The following is a 22,611-nucleotide window of genomic DNA, read 5'->3' on the forward strand; positions in this document are numbered from 1 at the left end:
CTAGAATAACCACAAAGTAGAGAAGAGTCGCGCAACTAATGGCTGACAGTTGGCGCTAAAATGTACCGGGATTAGTCAAGCAAAAAGTAATGGGATTATAAGAACTCGAATGTCACCCCATTCTTAGTATTCCAGCAGCCATCAATTTTTGAATTCCAGTAGCAATCTTTGGGTCCTGAATAACCTGTGCAATTGATGAAGGGTTCTGCTTCAACTGCTCGAGAACAAGCCTGAACTGCGGATCCGAAAGAAGAGACTGTATTTCGGGGTCAGCAAGTGCGTGTGCCACTTGTTCCTCATCTATTTGATCGGATGATGATACTTGCTGTATTTTATCCATAGTATTTTTCAGACCTTCATTACACTCCCTATTTTCAGGATCATATTTTAGACCTTCCTGGAAGGCTTGTAGAGCCTTGTGAAATTCTTTTAACGACAAGTGAATATTACCTTTCCTTGACCAGGCTTTCGTAAAAGTTGGATCAATGTCAATTGCTTTTTGCACATCTGTTAATGCAGATGGATATTCTAATAAATGCATGTAACAGGCGGCCCTATTGCTGTATAGTTTTGGGTCATTTGGATTGCGTCTAATCGCCTCGTCATATTCTTTTTTTGCACCGGGATAGTTTTTTTGTTTAAATAATTCATTACCCTCCAGTCTGTGTTTCTCTGCAAGTTCAGGATTTATGTATGCCTCTCTCTCAGATCTTTCTATTAAACTTTCCAAATCTCTCAATGATGTTCTTGTATGTCTGTTGTTGTCTTCTAACAAACTCTTTTCGTACATCTCCTTCGCTTTTTGGTATTCCTTCATTTTAGTATAGCAAGAAGCCATTCTATTGTATACCTTTGCAACCTTTGTATAGTCTGCCTTTGCTTCAAATCTAATTTCCAATGCTTTCTGGCAAATTTCCAGGCATTTATCAAAATCCCCCTTTTCAAGATAAGCTGCAGCTTTATTATTTAATAAGGAGATATCAAAGGGATCTTTTTCAATTGCCAGGTCATAATTTGAGATTGCATCATCGAACTGTCTGTTCTTATACAACTCATTTCCTAGTTTTCTGTAGTGATCTGCAGTTTTCATGATTTCAAATATGGTTAAACAATCCAATTTCAAATAGGAGACGCGACTAGAATGAAGTGCCGCGGAGTAAGATAAATCACAAACTGCAGTTTACAGCCTATATTAAAATATCAAATTTGCACTCAATATGTCTTTTGACATGTATATCAAATTTCAGGATATGTATGCTACTTCACACTTATGGTTTCTCAGAAGAGTGATTATTTTGAAGATGGTTCAAATATTTATTCGACTGTTTCTGGCTCTAAATCACAAACAAAATTGGGTATTCAAAGGAATAATGAATATTTTGGTACTTTCAGATCAAATATAGGTGTGAACCTTCCAGACCTTAACTCAAGTATTAACTTTGATGATCCAAATAATTTCAGCACCTTATTTAATGACGTTTACAATGACTCAAAATTTAAGGAGGTTATTCATTTCTGGACAAGTTTCTCTGAAGATATGAATCATGGTAATTTAGTTAAGCTAATAAATTCTATAGAGTTATATTTTAGCGAAGATATTTTTGCGAAGTTTTTATTTATAGAGGATAAAATAAGGTATTTATATTCTTGCAATGATGATCCTCGCGTCATTCATCTGAAAGTTGAGTATTTGAAATTCAGGATTTCTCAAGGTTTTGGCCCTGTGTCAACAACTGAATTAATTAGGGTAATATTTGGAGATTCAAATTCTGAGTTTTCAAAACACCTTTTGAATTTAAATATATGTGATATTCAGCCTTTAATTGTTATTCTGTCCTCTCATTACATTAATATTAATTGGACTTTTGTCCATCCGTATATCCCAGGTATTTCAGATACCTATAAACTTTCAAATGGGGGCGTTAGAGGGAGCGACAACAATATTTACAACATTTCATGTAACAGTACAAATTTAGGCTGTTCAACAAAATATTCGATACATTTGAGTTCGTACTGGATCCTAAGAGACTGTATTTATATTATTTTTTTGTTAGTTTATGAAACAAGAACAAAAGAAATGCAAGAGAATTTTTTTGATTTTTATTGCAGTTTATTGAAAGACTTGACATACAAAAAAACGTTATTACTGTCCGGTCCAAGACTCACCAATTTTTCTGGAAAAAGTGAGGTATTCAAGGAGAGGTTTTGTATTACATCTGCGATACCATTACTGGATATTTTGGTTCAATTTCTTTTGAGCTCAAATGAATCTGATGATTGTATTTCAAAAGTGTTATGCAGGATATCTCCCAATGAATCTAAATTTTGCAACATTAAATTGAAAAGCTCCACAATTACAAACAGCTGTCGCGATTTATCAGTTATTAAGTCTTCAAGTGATAAATTAGTCACGGGTGTTGATTTAAATAGGTTTCAAAATTTTGATTCCAGTATAGAGATGCTTTTGAAGGGAGGCGAATTCCTTCTTGTTTATCCACCTCAGAATATGTTTAGGCGTTTGAAAAGATTGCTTTCCAGTAAGAGATTCTTAGATAATAATAAGATAGATGGCTCTGAAATAAGAGACGAGCTAAAAATCCAGTTAGAGAATCACTTTCCAAAAGTATTTCTGAGGTTGTCAAGTGATCTTTCCTTTCTTGTCTTTCAAATACTGGATGAAAAACCTAAAGTAGGAAAATTAACGGGTAAATTCAACACGGAAGAGAATAGTGGAGCAAATTTTTCGTTGGTTAAAAAATTGAAAAAGCGTAAAATATCAATTTCAAGTGTTGTTTCTTTGGATGTGGGCTATTTTACAAGACCAGATTGTATTTCTCTCCCTATACCAGGAACTTCAGTACAATGTTTTTGTTGTGATAGTGAAAAACTAGATAAAACTTCTATTCTTTATAGAACCCTCGCAATAAGAACGAAGAAGACCGTGTTCAAGTTCTTGTCCGTGGGAATACGAGACTTATGTGTCAAACAGTGGCAAGCAGCAATTAAACAGTTTGTAGAATATAAAATATCCCAGGTGAACACTGATAATTCCAAAGGTGTGATTAAGATTACTAAGTATCGAAAGAACAAATTTTCACTTAGTGACGAATTATTTAACCCACAGATAAAAAAAAAAAAATGGTATGAAGAGATTCTTCCAAATTGGGGAGTTCACTGGAACTGCAACTCAATTCCCATTTCGGTTTATGATATGGTTTCGCTTAATAACAAATCATTTAAGAAGAATAAATACTTTCAGGGAACTTCAAAGTCAAGTTTCGAAAACTATCTGAAAGTAGTGTCTGATCCTACTTCCAAAGAAGATTTTTGCTCTTGGTTTTTTGGTTCTCACTGGCTAAACCAAAATAAGAGCCTCCATATTTCTGGAAGCAGACAAAAGATGGCTAATATTAAGACAATTCCTGTATTTAAGGGTTACTCATTCGAAAATTTTAATTCTATCGATGATTGGAACAGTGTCTCTAATTGGCTTCATACCTTACTTCAAAAACTTAACACCTCACACCATTTGCACTCGATACCAATAGTTGATAGAGGTGTTAGATTTGGGGCTCCTAATTCACAACTGTTATTAGATTTATGGAATACTGGAATTCCTATTAACTTAAGAGGAAAAATATGGCAAATTGCACTTGGAAATGAAATAAAGGTCTCGAATGATCTTTTTTATATATGGCATCTTCAAAGTATTGCTAATATAAAAGAATGTGACTTAAACAATCCGAATATTGCTTTGTTATTTAAATATGCTAAGGAAATACAATCGATTTATTATAAAAATGAAAGAAGAGGTGATAACAAAAAGATTTCTCCATATGTTGATGCGAGGGACCGCGTACTGAATATTTCTTCATCTTCATTTGTTCAATTCATTTTACTAAAAACATGTGGATTTGCACGAGAATGGGATTATTCATACAAACAAAGTGACGTGAAAAAAGTGAATCCTTTGATAGACGTGGATGAATATTATATAGATTTTGAGTGTGTATCAGTACCGAAACTATTGAAAGAAGTTGAACCTTTAGAAAGTGCTACCTTGAGAGATGGTTTATCTTGTTTTAATGAACAGTTAAATAGATTTAAATTGTCACAGTTTCAAAAAACGTCATCGGTTAGGCCCCATGACTTTTCCTCTTTAGAAGTTCTGACGTTAAATAGGTTCATTGAGTCACATGGAAATCCCGGGGTTTCTGTACAAGACTATATTAGTCAAAATGAGGAAGCTTCTATCAATAATATTCAAGAGAATCAATGTTCTAATTCAAATTTGACTATTGTTAAAGGTCTTCTTGACACAATTGGTGCTTTGATTGCACATTCTCCTAGTATTGGATTTCAACCGTGTATTATTAATTATGTAATTATATTTCTTATGTATATGGAGCCACCAGTTGCTTTTAAATGTATACTAAATATGTTGAGCTCATCTGACTTTTTGAACTCAAACATGAACTATAAAACAAAACCCGAAGACTATCTTTACAATACACATGTACATAGTTTACTTGACAAAAAATCTTTCCAAAATTCGACCTCAAATTATAAGAACAGTAACTGTATTTGTAAAAATGACAGATTTTGGCTGGTTATTTCCCATATATTTCAAAGTTTTGTTTACTCGAACTTCCCGCAGCTTTATCAACACTTGTTATATACTTTGGGAGTAAACTTTGAGGTTATTGTAATGACTTGGTTCAAACACATATTTATGGATACCTTGTCCTTCCCAATCGTCTTAATCATATGGGATAATTTCCTTCTACTAGGACTCCCGTTTCTTTTTCAAGCAGGTTTGTCGTTGTTAAAAATATGCGAGTCACAATTGCTAAGGTGCGAATCCATCTTAGATGCACTGAAAATCCTACTTAACAATTGTGAGCACAACTCGTTCGTGATTAAGCCAGATACCTTCGTGACGGCACTTAGGGATATCCAGACTAAATGCGAAACAACAAAGATAGTGTCGATAATATCACACTACAACATACTAGAACAAAAAAGGTGGATAATGAGAAGTCAACAATCTATAAAAAACTTTCTAATCGACAAGGGCTATTATTGCACCTCGACATCCAATACATCGAGAGAACGACTCGAGTAGCTATAGACTGATATCAAGCGACGTTCATACGATCGTACCAATAAATAAGAAAGACCGTTCATATGATTAAGATGTACTATTCTATTATCTAACCAGTGCTAGCATCCTCCAATAGAAGCTCACAAGTTATTCAATTATATCCCTTCCATTTGGAACATGTAGCAAATTAACTTAATTCCTAACTTTATATACGTAGATATTAGAGTCTGTAGAACCAGCAAACAGCGTTTTACCATCATTTGACCACGTCAATGATACACACCATGGGAGGCCATTCTTGATAGGTATAGGCGGTGCGAATTCCGCAACGGGGAGTTTGTGCTCAAGTTCCCAGATGCGAATGCACTTGTCAGTAGCAGCGCACAACCAATAATTACACGGAGAGAAGCACAGTGCGTTTATCGAGTGGTTGGCATCGAGAGAGTACAGGTGCTTGCCTTCGTTAACATCCCAAAGCATAACAACTCCATCCTTCCCACCGGAAGCACATAAGGAACCATCAGGGGCAATTGTAACGGTGTATAATACAGAGGAATGACCAACCAAATTGCAAGTAAGTTTGAAACCAGTGCTCCAGACTTTCACAACCTTGTCCCAACCGCAAGAAACAAAGAGTGGTTGTTCAGTGGATGGCGAAAAACGCACACATGACACCCAATCATTGTGTTGACCATCGGACATAGTATACATACAAACTCCCATTGCATTCCATACTTTAATTGTATGATCACGTGAACCCGAAATAATTTGTCTGTTGTCCGGTGATAGAGCAACTGAGAAAACGTCAGAAGTATGCCCAACGAAGTTCCTAACTGATTTCCCTGCGTTTACATCAAATAACCTTAATGTCTTGTCACAAGAACCAGAAACAACATAAGAACCGTCACTTGAGACTGCAACATCATTTACTGCCTGATTATGACCAGTTAAGCGGATCTTCGCAGAACCTACAGAATTATGACCCTTGTCAGTATCCCCCAAGTTCCAAACTAAAACGCTTTTGTCGCGACTTGCAGAGACAACTATATCTGAATTGTCTGGTGGAGCAGCAATTGATGTAACCCAATCTGAGTGACCGGTTAAACAACCGACGAAATCCATAGAACTTTCCATATTTTCAGATGATCAGAATCAAGTAAGCTTAGAGTAAACCCTTCTTCAATGCTCTATATATCTCTAAAAAAAAGCTGTTTACTTCTTAAGAAAATTAGACACGTCTAGGGTATTTTGTAAGACAGAATTTTTTGACATTGATTTTAGATAATGTAATTGTAAAGGAATAAATCTGTCTCAACCATGCCCCGCTTTAAAGGCATTTTGCGCCACAAGTATAAATTATGAGAGCGGGGAAAAATTATATTTAGTAAATTGCATGCCATTATTAGGCAAAAGTTGACTGATTTTTATTATATATATTTTACATGATTTTTTGTGAAGTATTGCAATTTATGCATGCAAATTATTGAATATGTTGGTGTTATGTTTCAAATTCTGTTTATGAAAAGTATTGTTTCACGGATTTTTCAAAAGAGATGAGTCTTAGCACAGGCTACCTTCGTAGATATAAATTAATAAAAGAGATAGGAAGTGGAACTTTTGGTAGGTTGATATATATATATCCTTTAGGATTTAACTCAATAACTCAGGCAGGGTTTGGATGGCCAAAGATTTGGAAAATGATGAGTTTATTGCAATTAAAAGAAGACCGAAGTGGCAAAATATGTTGAGGTAGGCTAGTAAATAACTAATAAAAAAATAGAGAATAACTTTTTAAGTCGTGAAATTGAAGCAATGGAGTGTGTTAAGAGTAAAGAGGGCATAACACAAATAAAAGATAGTTTTTATACCGTCACTCCTGGTGGCATCATAATGCAAAATATTGTAATGCCCTTAATGAGCAAAAGTTTGGGATCTTTTCTAAGGGAACAAAGAATGCTAAGGAAAATAAATCACAATCATAGAATATCAACTGAACAAATCAAAAGTATTTCATTTCAAATTGTTAAAGGGTTATCAGCATTACACTCATTGGGATATACACACAGGGATCTGAAACCTGATAACATTTTACTAAACTTAACTAATAATAATGAAGACTGTGTCGTAAATATTTGTGACCTAGGTAAGTTTTTATTATTTTTTATGAAAAAGGTAACTCATTCTTTAGGCTCTTCCAAAAAAATTACAAATATCAGGATAAACATGCCATATGTTGTGAGCAGATACTATAGGGTAAGTGGAAAATCACATTTTAAGGGTATTAAGTACATTTTTAGGCACCCGAGTTGTTATTAGGAAGCTGCAATTATGATCAAAAGATTGATATCTGGGGTATGTTTTGAACAATGAATTAGAATTGAATTAATATTTTCTATAGCTTTGGGTTGCATATTTGCCGAATTGTTTACTTTGGATCCAGTATTTGTTGGTAGGTTAATTACAAAAATATTCTACCTAAATATTCATCCTCTCAGGACGCTGCCCAGACAAACTAAGGAATAGACTTCCCTCCAATAAACAAGGTTTGGATGAGCCATTTCAAATTTTAAGAATAATTGAAGTCCTTGGAAACCCAAATTCTGAAGATATAAATGCATTAGTTAACCTAGTTCCAAATTCAATAGCAAGGAGTTGTAGTTTTTCATTTCTAAATTCAGGTGTTGCTCCAATTTCTTGGGTTGAACTGCTAGAGGGTTTTTACACGGAAGAGTAAGTGAAAGCAAAATAAATACAAAAGTATACACTTAATTAGGGAGAGAATTTTAGTGGAACTTATCTCAGATTGTATTCAATGGAATCCAAAAAAGAGGCCAACAGTAAGTAAAATAAACTAGAAAAATTAAACTTTTAGTGACTCTGTAAGATTGATGAAATATTGGAATCAAGATATTTTAAAAACTATAATTCAATGAATATTTAACACTAAAATATTGTGTGGGGACATATTTTAGCATAGGTATGCATGTTATTTGTTGCTGCATGCAGGTAAATTCACTAGAAAAAATATTTTAGATATTAGATACCAAAAGATGGATTTAGACGACTTTAATATATTAGATGTGTCTTCTGATAAAAGAGAAATGAGTATACGTAGGTTTATGCAACTTTTTTCCTTTTCTTAACGCAACATTAAATTAGATAAATTGTTCAGAGATTTGGGGGAGGCAATGGCCAGAATAAAGGAGTTAGTCGAGATTGATAGTGCAGCAAAAATGATAGAGTGTTCTAATAGAGTCGAATATGAAATGGAAAGATACCAGAAGGAATTGAATGATAAAAATAATAGTAAGATGGTCAGAGATATCCTACAACTTGAAACTTCTAGAATTGAAGGAGAGTTGGAATCAATGAAGAGTGAATATATGAAACTAAATAATTCAATAAGTATCTTAAGAGGTGAAAAGAGACGACTAGAAATTGAATCAATGGAGCTTAAATCAAGATATAGATGTATTTCTGAGGCTTTGAATGATACGTTAATTAAAATAGCAAGCAAGAATGAAGAAATAGAAAAATATAGAAGAATAAATGATGACGTAAAAAAAGAAATAGAAGATCTAGAACTTGCTATTACACTTGAAGAGAGTGACATCATAGAAAAAAAAAAGATCCTGAGGAATCTAGAGATCGACCAAGAAACTAAAGAACTCGAGATGAAAAAAAGCATGGCTTGTATCTCAGAAATTGCCAAGGACTTTGATGTGAAAGTTAAAATGAAAAAATTAATCGAAAACAACATAAATCCAGGGAAATGCAATACCATCATATCTACAGTTAATTATGGAAACAAGTTATCTAAATTAGGTAAAAAACATCAATATAAACTGAGTTTCAATCTGAGAAAAACTATTTCAAATGATATTTATGAGGCAAATAAATAGATACACAATAAAATACTAAAGAAATATCAATAAACTAACTTTGCTTCTTCTTGATGAACGACACTATAATTTGTGTTGTCCTCTTTCAGTCTTCTTGTAAAATCAATAATCGTTTCCCTTAGCCCGAGTTTAAAATCAATTTTTGGGGTCCAACCAAGAATTTCAGTCGCCTTCGAAATGTCCGGTTTTCTTTTCTTTGGATCGTCACTGGGAATAGATCTGAACTCCAAAGGTGTTTCATAGCCATTTAACTCGTTTATCGTCTCGGCTAATTTAATAATTGATATTTCAACGGGGTTTCCAATATTTATTGGTGACATCTCAACGTTTTTCACTTCAAGATTCATTAACTTATAGAGAGCCTCCACTGTATCGGAAATATAACAGAAACTTCTGGTTTGTTTACCATCACCATATATAGGCATCTTCTCGCCCTTCAAACACGAAATGATGAAATTAGGAATAACTCTACCATCATTAGCCAACATTTTCGGGCCGTATGTATTAAAAATTCTAGCAATTCTAACATCAACTCCATACGATTTGTGGTAATCCATACATAGAGTCTCTGCAATGCGCTTCCCTTCATCATAGCAACTTCTATTTCCTATTGTGTTTACATTACCAAAATACTTTTCTGTCTGTGGATGAACAAGAGGATCACCATACACTTCAGAACTGGAAGCAAACACTATTCTAGAACCCGTTTTTTTTGCAAGCTCTAGAATATTCATTGTTCCAATAAAACAGGTTTTTAGTGTGTAGGTGGGAGATTTTTGATAGTAAGGAGGTGATGCAGGGCAGGCCAGATGGTAGATTTCATTGACATCAATTGTGATAGGATCAATTATATCATGCTCAATTATTTCAAAATTCTTATTGTCTATAAAAGACTGCATATTATTTATATTTCCAGAGTAATAGTTATCTAAAGAAGTAACGTGATAGCCTTTTTCTAGAAGATATTCCACCAGATGAGAGCCAATGAACCCGGAACCACCAGTTACAAGTACTTTTATTGGACACATTGTAAATATATCTTAGATTTTTTAATTAAGAGATAGTATTTATTGTGGATATTTTATGACTTTATTTCAAAAACGTCAAAGTAAAAAATGCATTAAGGCGGTAAATCAAAGCCACATGTTTCAGGAAACAAGCGGCAAATTTTGATTCGTGTGGGTATCTTTTGCGTTTCCCCACTTCATGGAAATAGTAAAAAAAGAAAGCAAGGATTTTATCAAGTAAATCGAAGTGGGTTCGAAATAAGAAAATTATTTGTTTATTTATATATCGCTTTTAATTCGAGTGGTTTTCCATCTGGAAAAATAAGGAGTAAAACCCACCGTTATAGGAATATATTTTTTTTTGAAGTGGAAAGGTGGTACATTTTTGAGCATGGGTAGTTGCGCATCTAAAACAGATAAAACAATTGAGAAAAAGAAGACTCCTCCAACATTGGAACTAAAAGTAGAGAAGCGGGGGTTAGTTGAACTTCAGGATAAAATAACGTATGAAGGTGAATGGTTAGGTGAAAATAAACATGGTTATGGGGTACAGAGATGGCCGGATGGTGCTATGTTCAAGGGGAACTTTTCAAATGGTGTTGCAAGCGGGTATGGTGTATTTATCCATACAGATGGAGATAAGTACGAAGGTGAATGGCAAAATGATAGAGCACATGGGTTTGGGACCTATACGCACTCTGATGGCAGCAAGTATGTAGGGGAGTGGAAAAATGACAAGAAACACGGCAAAGCAATTGAAAGCTGGGTTGATGGTAGCAACTTTGAGGGAAGTTATGCATATGGATTGAAACAGGGGTTCGGTAAGTTCTCTTGGCATGATGGCTCTAAATACATCGGGAATTTTGATGCCAATCAAATAAATGGTTATGGAGTATATTATTGGAACGACGGGAGGATATACACTGGTTGTTGGTTAAAAAATCATATGTTCGGATTTGGTAAATTTGATTGGACAGATCACAGGTGCTATGAAGGGCAGTATATTAACGATAAGAAGGATGGTGATGGAAAGTTTACCTGGCCGGATGGTCGCGCATATATTGGGCAGTGGAAAAATGGTAAGCAACATGGTGTTGGAGTATTCTACAATTCCAAGAAGGAAGGAAAGGTCGGAGAATGGAAAGATGGCAGCAGGTTAAGGTGGTTAAAGTCTTCGTTAGAAGATGGGGAGCTGGTTGGAGAAGGGTTGATCTTGAGAGAAGAATATTTAAGACAAAGAGAGGAGCTGTTAAAAGCTAATGGCCTGTACGACAACTACAGAAAATTACCTAAAAATAACGTTGAACTTCAACAAATGAGGGTTTTACAAAAATTCGATGAATGCCTGGCAGCGATGGAGATGAGGACTAGCGGTTCTGCCAAGGACAACGATTCGGTGCAAGTTGAGAGTCATGTAAAGGAGGCAAATGAACTTATTGATGAGCCCGAAGAAGAGAAAAAAGAAGTAATTGAGTCATTGACTCGGCTTTCAAAAGACGAGGTTGCCGTCAAAGACGGCTCTGAAGTTATCGATGGTGAGATCGATAAGGGAGAGAATGAAGGATGTTCATTTGAAGATGGTGAAAATGAAGTAGTTGAACAAACACTAGAATTAAATGGTGTGTTACATGAAGATGAGGTTTCTGATAGCCACGCTCAAAGTGCTAAAGATGACCACGAGATGGAGTTGGAAAGTAATATATCCGTAGAAGTAAAGGATCAGGCACATGAGAGTGATGGTTGTAAAAGCCCCAGAAATGAATCGGAAATCCTTAAATATGATGGGGATGCCTCTAGTGGTTCTAATAATGAGCCTGCAGAAGATGGGAATTCTGACTCAGGTTCCGTGGTAGAAGTTAAAACTGATGTTTATAAATCAAGGAGTGATGTATTAGAACAATCAGAGCCTAATTCTCTTGAGAATACAATTACAGAACCTGGGGCTGAAGTTAAAGAGGGTGAAGCAGAAGTTAACTGTGTAGATCCAGTCAAGTGTGTGGAAGATGAAAAGAATCAGGCCTGATGTGGTACAATACTTATATAAATTAAAGCTCAAGTTTATCTTGAAGCGGATTGATTAATTTTGAAGGAGTATTCCTTTTTCTCATGTTTTTATGGCTTTCTAGAATTTTTTATTAGTTTTGTGCGCGTACGCACTCTAATTTAATTTTATTTAATCTTGCTTTTTCCATTTTGGTCTATGATGCTAGGGTTTGGATTACAACCTTCTGAACTATTTAACTACTTTTATAAGGATGATGAACCCTCTTTTCTAGATCAAAGCTGGTTTCAAAACTCTATTGAATTTAAATATTCAAGATATGTATTTATCTTGGTCACGTTTTTATTAAAAGGGGATAAAACGATTGAGGAGTTGAGTACTTCATATTCTACACTCTACAATAATGAGGTGAACTTTATAATAAGGATTATAGAGGAGTATTCGTCACATAACAACAATTGCTTGCCCTTTATTGATGAGACGCTCACTAGACTTAAAACACTTGATCTATCTAACATTACAGAAGTAGAAGAGTTAGTAACTCATATTGGTTTAAATTTTGAAAGTGAGAGAGACATTTTAAATCTAATATCTGGATTGGCTTTTAAATTTCACTTTGATGATTCTGTTACAGAAACTGAAGACCTAGGACTAGATCTCACGAATTATATTGCCAATTACTTGTTTTTAGCATATTTAATTGACTACCTAACTTGGGAACCAATCACTTTTGAATATATCGGTATGATAAAAAAAAAAAAAGTTGTTCAAACTGATATAAATGATATTGAGTTCAATCAAGAGTTGGAGTCACTTTTTTTTCTTTTGATTAATCCATATAATATCTGCCCCTGTACATTGACAATATTATTACTATATAAGAGTAAGATTGATAGCTGCGCTGGACTGAAACACAATATTTATTTTCTTATTACAAGGAGTATCATTGAAAAAATAATGTCATTCATAAGTCACACTTTGATGAAGATGAGTCCCGACTTAGCGGAATTATCTTTCGCAATTATTTATATCAGGGTATTGTCATTTTCTTCTGTTCATCTTCAAACCGAATTGGGTCGAAAACTGCTAAAAGAGAAGTTTTTGGCTCCCTCTAAATTAGGTGATCCGGCATTGGCTCCGCCTCATCTTGATAGGTTCATTTTGAATAGCTTTTCTTCAGTTGAAGGGTTATGGATGGAAATTTCGAAAAATGAATCATTTTTTCAGTCAATTCTAGCAACTGTTCCTTCATTTGAACTTTCGATTTCAATAATCTCTTTAAAAACAAATAATTTAGAGTTAAAAAAAAAGAATCTATTTTTGATATTAATCTTTTCACTATGCAATTGTTTATCGCTAAATGGAGTGATAAATGCAAATGCTTTGAATATCTTGAGATGTATTTGTGAGACAAGTCAAGGGCTCTTGGAAAATGTAGTTAATTATTTGTTATTTTTTCTTGGTAATTGTTCATATTTATTGAGGTCTTCATCAAACAATTTTTTGAGAATCTTTAGTTTGCTTTTCAATAAGGTTCACGATTTAACAATATCTACTGGGATGGTTACCAGTATGTTTAACCTGGTACGAATAAGTACTACTCTTAAACTATCTGATTCTACAATGCTGAAATTTTTGGAGTCATTTCCTAAGTTGATTAGTAGTTGCAATCTTGAAAATTATGGGAAAACGATTGAATACACGGATGTAACATTGATGGATTTAATATATAATAACCAGTGTTGTTTTTTAAGCCATTTATTTTGGTGCAACCCGAACCTTATTGCCATAATGCTAAAGAGTATTACTATAAAAATCGATCATATATTTCCATTTGTCAGTTCCATTTCTATTGCTGTATCGAATATCCAAAAAAAGATAAATAAATTTCAATCCTTCAATTCATTTTCAAAAGAAAAACCAACTGATATTGAACAATGTTCTTGTGACGAAATAATTGATAGTTCGAGACTACTAAACCAATTAAACATGAAAAAATACATTGATTTTTTGACAGAAACAAATAATTTAGATAACATCACTGTAGTTATTCTAGATTTTTTGTCTGAGTGGTTAAGATCAAATGACCAAGCTATTTCAATTGAACTGATGCAAAATAAATATTTCTTTACTATTCAGAATACTCCACTGCAAACCAAAGTAACAAACAACCACCAATTTATATTTCTTCTTTATTTATTTTCGAGAACAATAAGTTATGAAAGATTTGATCAAATTCTCAATAAGATCAAACTACAAAATGTCCCTTGGAGAGGTTTTTTGAGATGGATCAATTTCTGGAAACAGGAAAACTATAAGAGTATATTGAATTATAGAATTTGGAAGGTATTGTTTTCTGAAATAATGGCAATACTCACACCAGAATCCTTTTATGTTCCATTGATGCCTATTTGCAATGTAAAACTGTCAAGTGGAAAGTCGCTAATAAATAGTGGGTGTATTATTAGGGAAAGAATAAATAAGTGGCTTTTTGAAAGGAAATGTTTGATTGATAGTTGCAAATGTACGGATAGAATCAATGATTCCACACTATATTGGTTAGATTTATTTTATATGGAACCAAATATGACTTTTTACTCTAGTATTGAATCGCTCTTCACTATTGGAATTGATTCAGCTAGTGGTACTTTTTTAGACTTACTCTCAGAATTTTACGCGAATGAAGATAAAATTAGGGATCTATTTATTTCTCCTGAGAATTATTTCAATTCTAATCTAAAATATTTTTTTGGTAAAAATTCTGTTGAAATATTGTGCAATATTTACTTAATGATGTTGAATTTATACCAAATAATTAGGGACCAAAATTTAGTAGTGAACTGCCTTAGAAATATGGATTACGAAGTACTTTGCATAGTTTGGAACAAAATAATATACTTGTCTGACTTTGAAAATAAACTAACCATAAAACAATTCTCAATGTTCGTTACTACTATTTTGGGGAAGAACAATGATGTTGCCAAGTATTTAATTGAAAACGGAATTCAATACAACTACGGCGAATCCAATAAGTCACTAAACACGTTTCTTGAAAAGATTCAATTACTCACTAGACTTATTTGCCAGAATAACATACAAATGACTAAAGAACAGTTCATTTTACCCAAAATTGCAAACAACATAGATAAACTGTTAAATACAAAGACAATCACTGAATCATGGGGAAAATACAATGTGACGAAAAGAGTTGGAATAGTGGGATATGAAATCGAAAACCAAATAATTCATTGCGTACTGTTGTTATTATGGCTCTCAAATATTGTCATAGAACCACGAAATATCACATCAAATTTAATAAATGGTTCTTCTAACGACAATATCACATTTTTGCCTGTGATTGAGAGGACGATTGTGAGAATGTTTTGTATTACACAGGAGATAATAAAGTTAAAAAATGAAGTGGAAATTTACGAGAATCTCACAGAAAATTTTACCATATTTCTGGGGTCGTCGTTGAATTTTGTGACCACTATTTCGATGTCATTCCCACAGATAAATACATCGCTTTTAGAAACAATAGACGCACTAAAACAACTCATTATTGATAACAATGCTAATAATTTAGACCTATTTAGGGTTTTAAATTCAATTGAAGAATCAATTATTTCATAAATTTTGAGTCAAATATTGTAAAATCATACGTTTAGGCGGGTGTTCTCTTCCTTTTTAATTCTCAAAAAATTACAAAAAAAAAAGAAAAATAATACATGTGGCAAAACTTTTTTCTTTAATTAGTGGAATTATATAATCATATTTCTTGCTGATTATTCATGTAATTGCATCTTATATCTCTATAGTTTCTCGAAAGCTAATTGACCTGTAAATTCTCGTCAAAGTCAAAATACTTGGTATTTAATAATATGAAGAAGAAGAATACATCTACAAGTGGGGAGAGCTCAGTAATTGGCAATATAGAAAAGTTGCCATCCCTCGGAAATGTCCCTGAACATGAAGGCGCAATACTAATGAACTCAGAAATATCTAAAAGTCTAAGGCGACCTTCTTCACAAGTGTCAGATGAGCTTATTATTTCGTCCCTCTTAAGTAACAAAAAATTTACACTTACGATGATAAAGATAAACGGAAATACAAAAACTAGAAGTGAGGTAAACACATATGGATTTATCGTTGTGCACATATTATCTTGCAAAGCTAACTCATTCATTTATACCTTAGACGATAAATATGAGTTCAAGTTGTCAAATGGGTGTTATGCACATATCCCTCCAGGACATTATTTCTCTTTCCATAATCTATCTAATGAATCTGCAAAGGCATCTTTCGTCATTTTGCCGAAGAAAGTTAGCGAAATTGAAAATGAGCCAGCATTCAATCCACATGTTTTAAATAGTTGACTTCTTTAATACGGGGGATAGCTAAACCATTTTTTATATTCCACAGGTACATTTTATAACATATTCATTATTATTTTGATATTTATGAGATACATCTATCTCTCCTCAGGGCTAAAATCTTTTGACATTTTGGTGTTAAGAGCAGTCCCATTGAGACATTATCCTTAATACTACTTTTGCATAATCTGAAGAAAAACAAAAATCTATATATCGTAAAACTTTTAGGCTGTATCCACTCTGCTTAATTATTTATTAATTTACTTAATATTTTGACTTACTAGCATGTTATTTTAGTTAATAGATGGAAGCATGCTAACTTTTTTGATTTTGGATGGTTCAGTTACGGGCTGCAACTTAGAACTATCAACTGTTTAAGCATTGCCCATATAAAGCAATAATATATTGTATGATATACAAATTGCAGTGATTTTTTATTGGATTTACATCCATTCTTGAAGTCTTATATTCGTGAAATTTCTGTTCTTTTTGTGTTAGAAGCTTTCCCCCCATTTCTGTCCCCCTCGAATCAAAAAGTTAAAAATTGTGGAATAATTTTTTAAGCGATAAAATAATTTAATTTCTGTATAGTACATAATTCATCCAGAACTATTAAATATTTGCTCACTTCTTTAATGCCAACTACTCGTCCTTGAAAGTAATTACCAATGGGGGATACAATAAATAGAAATCAAATAAGTAAATTCAAGTTTGTCTTTCTTGGAGAACAATCTGTCGGAAAAACGTCAATTATTACGAGATTCATGTACGATACATTCGACAACAATTACCAGGCAACTATAGGTAAGTTTCTACTCCATGGAAATGTCACAACTATCAATTCACTTTGATTAGGTATCGACTTCCTAAGCAAAACACTTTACTTAGAGGATAGAACAATTAGACTACAACTATGGGATACTGCCGGGCAAGAAAGGTTTAGGAGCCTAATTCCCAGCTATATCAGAGATTCTTCAGTTGCGGTGGTTGTTTATGATATAACAAATAGGTCTACATTTTTGAACACTACAAAGTGGATAGAAGACGTAAGGAATGAACGTGGAAAGGATGTAATTATTTCATTGATTGGGAATAAGGCAGACTTAGAAGACAGAAGGCAAGTAAAATATGAAGAAGCAGAGAAATTAGCACAAGAAAACAATATAATGTTCATTGAGACAAGCGCGAAAAATGGTTATAATATTAAGTCTCTTTTTAAAAAACTCGCTGCAACATTACCTGTTCTAGACAATAGTCAGGAAAGTGGAACTGATGTTCAAAATGATAGTTATTCCGATTCAAATAATGCCAATAAAGTAGTAGATTTACAGGCAGGTGAGGATGGAAATCGCTTTAGTTACAGAAAATGCCTATGCTAGAGATCTATAATAACTCAAATATCTAGGAACTTAATACTATTACTTGTATACTTTGATTTTACTTGTATTTTTTTATTATTACCTTGCTTTGAATTTAACACTTGTTGCATTCTAATCCAAATAAAATAGCGCCAAAGACTTTATAAGGGGTAACTGTTCCTTCAACTACCCATGAAACAAAGAATTTAATTGGGTCCTTAATGAGTTTGAAATTAAAAAGAATATAAAAGGAAATGAACAGGGATGATTGGAGCGAATATCTTAGAAAACAGAAACTTCGAGATTTAAAGGTTCTGGCTAAAAAGCTGGGGATATATATTAAGTCAAATACGAAAAAAAGTGACTGTATTGAAATAATCTTAGATACTGCTCCGGACACTATTATAAATTTACCCAGTATAGATGTGAATTCAGGTGATTATCCTCTGTATTTAAATGATAATTTCCCGAATAATGTGCAAATAAATCAATTCAAAGGTAGCAATAAAATAGATTATTCGAGTACCAATGAAGTTCGCGGAAATATATGTTTTAAAACTAACAATGACAAGAATTTGGTTTGCTCTATGTGTAATCAAATATTTTTTAATGGTAGCATTAAATGCGACGCCTGTTACAGACAATTCCACAACTTGTGTGTCGGATATGATGAAAAAATGGAAATTAATAAAAATCAGTTGATGGTTTTCATAGAAGAAATGGCAAGAAGAGAAAAAAATATTGATATAAATTCTTTGAAATTCATTTGTCCTTTTTGCAGGTTTATTGCATTGGATCCTTACAATAGCGATATTAAACCTCTTTTTTTTACAACCGTTTACTCATATACAGCTATTCACAATATACATCCCAAACATGGAAACCTTAACTTTTCCAATTCAAGTCACTTACCTCAATTTACTTCCAAGTTTGTATTTTCCCCAAAAACAGTATTTGGTGATGGTTTTTCGTCTGAAATTTTGAATAGAGATGGTTTAATTATCTATTGTTTAAGACTTGACAGAATTGATTTGAATCACGAATTTCCGAGGTTACTATCTGTAAGAGCCAACAATAAAGTTGTTCAAAACATTGAGTCTCCTAGTTACGACCATATAAGGCGAGATTGTCCCATAGATCTGAAAGGTTTCATTGTTTCTAACAATTTAATTTCAAAAACTAATCTCAACATTACATTCAATACATTGAATGCATTTTTTCGGGAAGATTCTGTTGGGAAGCAATGTTTATCAATTCCTACTGCGCCTTTTATCATTGGTGTTTTCCACACGAAATCACTAACTTCGGAGGAAATAATTAATTCTTTGATTTTAGAAAGGTCTTTATCCTTTAACATTTCCAAAGCACATTTTAGAAATATTATTGAAAATGAGTTTTATTCCAATAACTTTGAGCAACAAATAGATGAGGATTCCCCTGATGATATTGTTTGTCTTAATAAGGATCAATCACTTAATGTACTATGCCCACTAACTATGGATATAATTGAATTACCTGCAAGAGGATATTTTTGTAAGCACATTAATTGCTTTGATCTTAAGGCGTTCATTCAAATAAACTCAACAATCAAGGCATTTAATACACGTTGGAAGTGTCCCTATTGCTATCAAATCATAAGACCAAGCATGTTAATTATTGATAATTTTGTAAAGAGCCTGATTTCAAATAAGGGAATTCAGAAAGATAATAAAATTGTAATAAACTCCTCTATATTTAGCGAAATTCAGTCCTCCGATGGAGAGTCTGCAAATGTAAATACTGGTCTACAATCAATATATAAACAAGATATGTGCCTTAAGGAAATTAGTTCAGCTGCAATCTGGGATTCTAATGATGTTAGACCTGAAAATATATCAGAATTTATACAGTCGAATTCAGGGTCGCTTCAAAATGATCAAGTAGAAATAATTAATATATCAGATGATGATGAAGAGGTTAATCCTATATATTCAAATTCCATTGACAATTGTAGGGAACAGGTTGTACGAGAAAACGTAAATATAATGAGCAATGAAATGATTGAAGACCCATACTCTGAATATATACTTAAGACTTTGTCGATTCAAGGGTCTTCTGAAATAGAAGAAGTATTTCCTGAATCATCGAAGAAGAGAAGGGTATTTTTTGAACCATCTTCTCACGAATCTTCCGACAAAAAGATTACCTCATCCAACTATGACAAAGTATCACTATCACTTAGATTATAAACATTAAACTAAAATTTAGTAGGATTATATATATTAGGATATAGAAGTTAATATCTCATAAAATAATGCTTATTTATGTCCCTATTTCCCTGGGCCGTGAGGAAGGGAGGAGGATTCACTTTTACTGCGTTTTGGTTAGTTCCTGATATTGAATTGGATGAATTACCGTGGTTTAAATTCGAACCTTGAATATTTATTTGGTTGTAACTTAGGATATTTGAGGTCGAACTTCTGTTTTGTTTGTGAACTTTATTTGACTGGTTTAAGTTTCTGCTGGAAGTTCTATACTCTGGAACTTTACTTCTAATAATGTTATTCCCAGTTTGTTGAATAAAAATCGAGTCCATTGTTGACCCCTTAGAAACTAAATCACAATATTTAGATTCTTGCCCCATTAATACTGTATTTCCAGAAGTCTGTTGCCTAACTTTATTATGAATATACGCTCTTGGATAATAAACGTGTGAATTGTTCACTCCGGTATTAATGGAATAGGTAGTATTGGATTGATTCCTTACTACTGCACCAATTGCTTGATTAATTGGCTCCCTTGTATTTAAATTTGAGTCTACTACTTTGCGAACTCCATTATTAGAAACATTTGATAAAGCATCTCTAGATGCTCCGCCATTTATTAATGAACCGTTATTCCCCCCGTAATACGCTGAAGAATAACAACCTGTTGCAGATCTCATTTGTTGAATATGCCTTTCATCCACCTGTCTATTATTCAAATTTTTATTTAAAACAGTGGAAGGAACTTTGTTAGAATAAGATCCGGAAATAAAAGTGTTGTAAACTTGTGAAAAGAAACTTCCTATTGTTCCCGTTCCTTTTTTATCAGTAGACTGTTTATTTCCAATATTATTAGATTGATCCTTAAAGTTTTTTTCACTCGGTGTAATCTTTTTCAAGTCATTTACCTCGGGAGTGTTTTTCCCTTTAGAGGCCTCACTTACTCCAAAATTATTTTTTTCTGTTCCGGCAGAATCATTAGAATAAAATGTATTGTGGGACTTTATCACCCCTCTCTTTCTTTTTGATATTTCAGCATAAAGACGGCTTCTATAATCTTCAACTGATTGTTTTATGTTATCATTTATCGGTATTGTTATAATTTGGTCACATTCTGGCTCCTCCTCTGGATTATGAAAGATGGAAACATAAGGGTGCTTCAGTGCACCATTCGCCGAAATTCTTTTGTTCGGGTTAAATTGTAGCAGTTTATCAAGCAAATCAATTGCTTGTTTATCACAATCCGCACTTGGATTTATACTCAATAAAAGGTTTTTCCACCTACTAAAGCTATCTTTTATGTTTTTGTTCACCAATTGGGTTTTTTCTCTTAGTGAATCCATCATTGTTGATGCAAATGGTGATTGTATTGCCTCGATATCGTCATTAGATGGGAATTCAATAACACTTATTATTTTTTCTAATTGATTCATTGTAGAAGAGCCTGGAAATATCGGTTTCCCACATAAAATCTCTCCTAAAATACAACCTAAGGACCACATATCTATCCCTTTGGTATATTTTGTTGAACCTAATAAAATCTCTGGGGCCCTGTACCATCTTGTTGCAACATAATCAGTAAGAATCGGTTGATCTGTGTCATCACAACTACCTGAATAACCTCCAGCATCAACCTGTGGAATGTTGTTGGTAATGCGTCTTGTGTTAACAAAACTACGTGATAACCCAAAATCTGCAACTTTTACATGACACTCTGCATTCAAAAGTATATTAGAAGGCTTCATATCGCGGTGTAAAAGACCACCACTGTGTAAATATTTAATAACTTTGGATAGTTGATAGACAACATATTGTTTATGAACAGTTTCCAGTATATTTGCACGTATGACTGCATGCAGGTCAGTTTCCATGTAATCGAAAACTAGATAAACGTCTTTATCGTTGTCAGCTCTAAGGACATTCAGTAAATTGACTATATTTTCATGGCCAGTCAGCTTAGATAAAATCATTATTTCTCTGAATGTCCTCTGTGCATCAGTGGCATTTTGAAATGCATCAAATATCTTTTTAACCGCAACTACCTCCCCAGTTCTCCTATCAATAGATTTCCAAACAACCCCATATGCACCTTTTCCCAGCTTTTTAATTAGTTCATATTTTCTTAATACATGTCTATCAACTCTCTCACTCATTTCAAATCAATAACTATCAGCCCTTTAAAGGATTCTCAAAGATAATTCTTAGAAAAGAACTGTGGAAAATAAATCTGTCCTCAATATTAACTCTTAAATAACATTACTTGAACAAAGAAATTACTAGTGCTGTAAATAAAATAACTAGTCAATACCAGTATTAAATTCGTCTCAGAAACAATAACTCAATTTTCAGCCAGTTATTGCTTCAAAATTTGACCTTATAAAATATCCAGTTATTTTTTTCCATCTATTTGAAAGTTCTTTTCATTAATCAAGTTCCAAAGTATTCTTGTTGAAACTTATATGTATGAATTGACAAAATAAAATATCTATTAAAAAAATCTATTAATACTTTTATTAAATTTAAAAAACTATTTCTTCTGTTAACTCATTTCGATTATTAGCTCATATTTATTCACTAATTGAGGTACACACGTTCCAGCGCTCACAAAATTACGTACAACTA

At 33.2% G+C, this 22,611-nt stretch overlaps 11 protein-coding genes across 11 annotated transcripts; 7 read left to right on the top strand and 4 right to left on the bottom strand.

The window, feature by feature from the left end:
- Window positions 1–112: 112 nt before the first annotated feature.
- FG379_002295 (stress-induced sti1) lies at window positions 113–1,090 on the bottom strand (the record flags this gene model as incomplete). The annotated part of the gene is made up of 1 exon (XM_067328164.1): window positions 113–1,090. The coding sequence occupies one exon, from the start codon at window positions 1,088–1,090 to the stop codon at window positions 113–115; it is 978 nt and encodes a 325-aa protein (XP_067183703.1).
- Window positions 1,091–1,270: 180 nt separating this feature from the next.
- Window positions 1,271–5,125, top strand: FG379_002297 (uncharacterized protein; the record flags this gene model as incomplete). The annotated part of the gene is made up of 1 exon (XM_067328166.1): window positions 1,271–5,125. One exon carries the CDS (start codon window positions 1,271–1,273, stop codon window positions 5,123–5,125), a length of 3,855 nt encoding a protein of 1,284 aa, XP_067183705.1.
- Window positions 5,126–5,296: 171 nt separating this feature from the next.
- On the bottom strand, window positions 5,297–6,238 carry FG379_002298 (guanine nucleotide-binding; the record flags this gene model as incomplete). The annotated part of the gene is made up of 1 exon (XM_067328167.1): window positions 5,297–6,238. The coding sequence occupies one exon, from the start codon at window positions 6,236–6,238 to the stop codon at window positions 5,297–5,299; it is 942 nt and encodes a 313-aa protein (XP_067183706.1).
- A 419-nt stretch (window positions 6,239–6,657) lies between these two features.
- On the top strand, window positions 6,658–9,006 carry FG379_002299 (kinase domain-containing; the record flags this gene model as incomplete). The annotated part of the gene is made up of 11 exons (XM_067328168.1): window positions 6,658–6,724; window positions 6,772–6,853; window positions 6,901–7,247; window positions 7,293–7,357; window positions 7,402–7,456; window positions 7,503–7,553; window positions 7,600–7,834; window positions 7,878–7,941; window positions 8,082–8,110; window positions 8,145–8,215; window positions 8,264–9,006. 11 exons carry the CDS (start codon window positions 6,658–6,660, stop codon window positions 9,004–9,006), a joined length of 1,809 nt encoding a protein of 602 aa, XP_067183707.1.
- A 26-nt stretch (window positions 9,007–9,032) lies between these two features.
- Window positions 9,033–10,034, bottom strand: FG379_002300 (dTDP-glucose 4-dehydratase; the record flags this gene model as incomplete). The annotated part of the gene is made up of 1 exon (XM_067328169.1): window positions 9,033–10,034. The coding sequence occupies one exon, from the start codon at window positions 10,032–10,034 to the stop codon at window positions 9,033–9,035; it is 1,002 nt and encodes a 333-aa protein (XP_067183708.1).
- Window positions 10,035–10,404: 370 nt separating this feature from the next.
- On the top strand, window positions 10,405–12,036 carry FG379_002301 (uncharacterized protein; the record flags this gene model as incomplete). Its single annotated transcript, XM_067328170.1, has 1 exon — window positions 10,405–12,036. The coding sequence occupies one exon, from the start codon at window positions 10,405–10,407 to the stop codon at window positions 12,034–12,036; it is 1,632 nt and encodes a 543-aa protein (XP_067183709.1).
- A 177-nt stretch (window positions 12,037–12,213) lies between these two features.
- Window positions 12,214–15,648, top strand: FG379_002302 (uncharacterized protein; the record flags this gene model as incomplete). The annotated part of the gene is made up of 1 exon (XM_067328171.1): window positions 12,214–15,648. One exon carries the CDS (start codon window positions 12,214–12,216, stop codon window positions 15,646–15,648), a length of 3,435 nt encoding a protein of 1,144 aa, XP_067183710.1.
- A 248-nt stretch (window positions 15,649–15,896) lies between these two features.
- Window positions 15,897–16,391, top strand: FG379_002303 (uncharacterized protein; the record flags this gene model as incomplete). The annotated part of the gene is made up of 1 exon (XM_067328172.1): window positions 15,897–16,391. The coding sequence occupies one exon, from the start codon at window positions 15,897–15,899 to the stop codon at window positions 16,389–16,391; it is 495 nt and encodes a 164-aa protein (XP_067183711.1).
- A 665-nt stretch (window positions 16,392–17,056) lies between these two features.
- Window positions 17,057–17,767, top strand: FG379_002304 (RAB6; the record flags this gene model as incomplete). Its single annotated transcript, XM_067328173.1, has 2 exons — window positions 17,057–17,192; window positions 17,244–17,767. The coding sequence occupies 2 exons, from the start codon at window positions 17,057–17,059 to the stop codon at window positions 17,765–17,767; spliced, it is 660 nt and encodes a 219-aa protein (XP_067183712.1).
- A 233-nt stretch (window positions 17,768–18,000) lies between these two features.
- FG379_002305 (uncharacterized protein) lies at window positions 18,001–19,974 on the top strand (the record flags this gene model as incomplete). Its single annotated transcript, XM_067328174.1, has 1 exon — window positions 18,001–19,974. The coding sequence occupies one exon, from the start codon at window positions 18,001–18,003 to the stop codon at window positions 19,972–19,974; it is 1,974 nt and encodes a 657-aa protein (XP_067183713.1).
- Window positions 19,975–20,021: 47 nt separating this feature from the next.
- FG379_002306 (mitogen-activated kinase 1) lies at window positions 20,022–22,142 on the bottom strand (the record flags this gene model as incomplete). Its single annotated transcript, XM_067328175.1, has 1 exon — window positions 20,022–22,142. One exon carries the CDS (start codon window positions 22,140–22,142, stop codon window positions 20,022–20,024), a length of 2,121 nt encoding a protein of 706 aa, XP_067183714.1.
- Window positions 22,143–22,611: the final 469 nt, after the last annotated feature.

The sequence above is a fragment of the Cryptosporidium bovis genome (assembly GCF_009768925.1).
Source record: "Cryptosporidium bovis isolate 45015 chromosome Unknown contig_3, whole genome shotgun sequence".
NCBI classification, from domain to species: domain Eukaryota; phylum Apicomplexa; class Conoidasida; order Eucoccidiorida; family Cryptosporidiidae; genus Cryptosporidium; species Cryptosporidium bovis.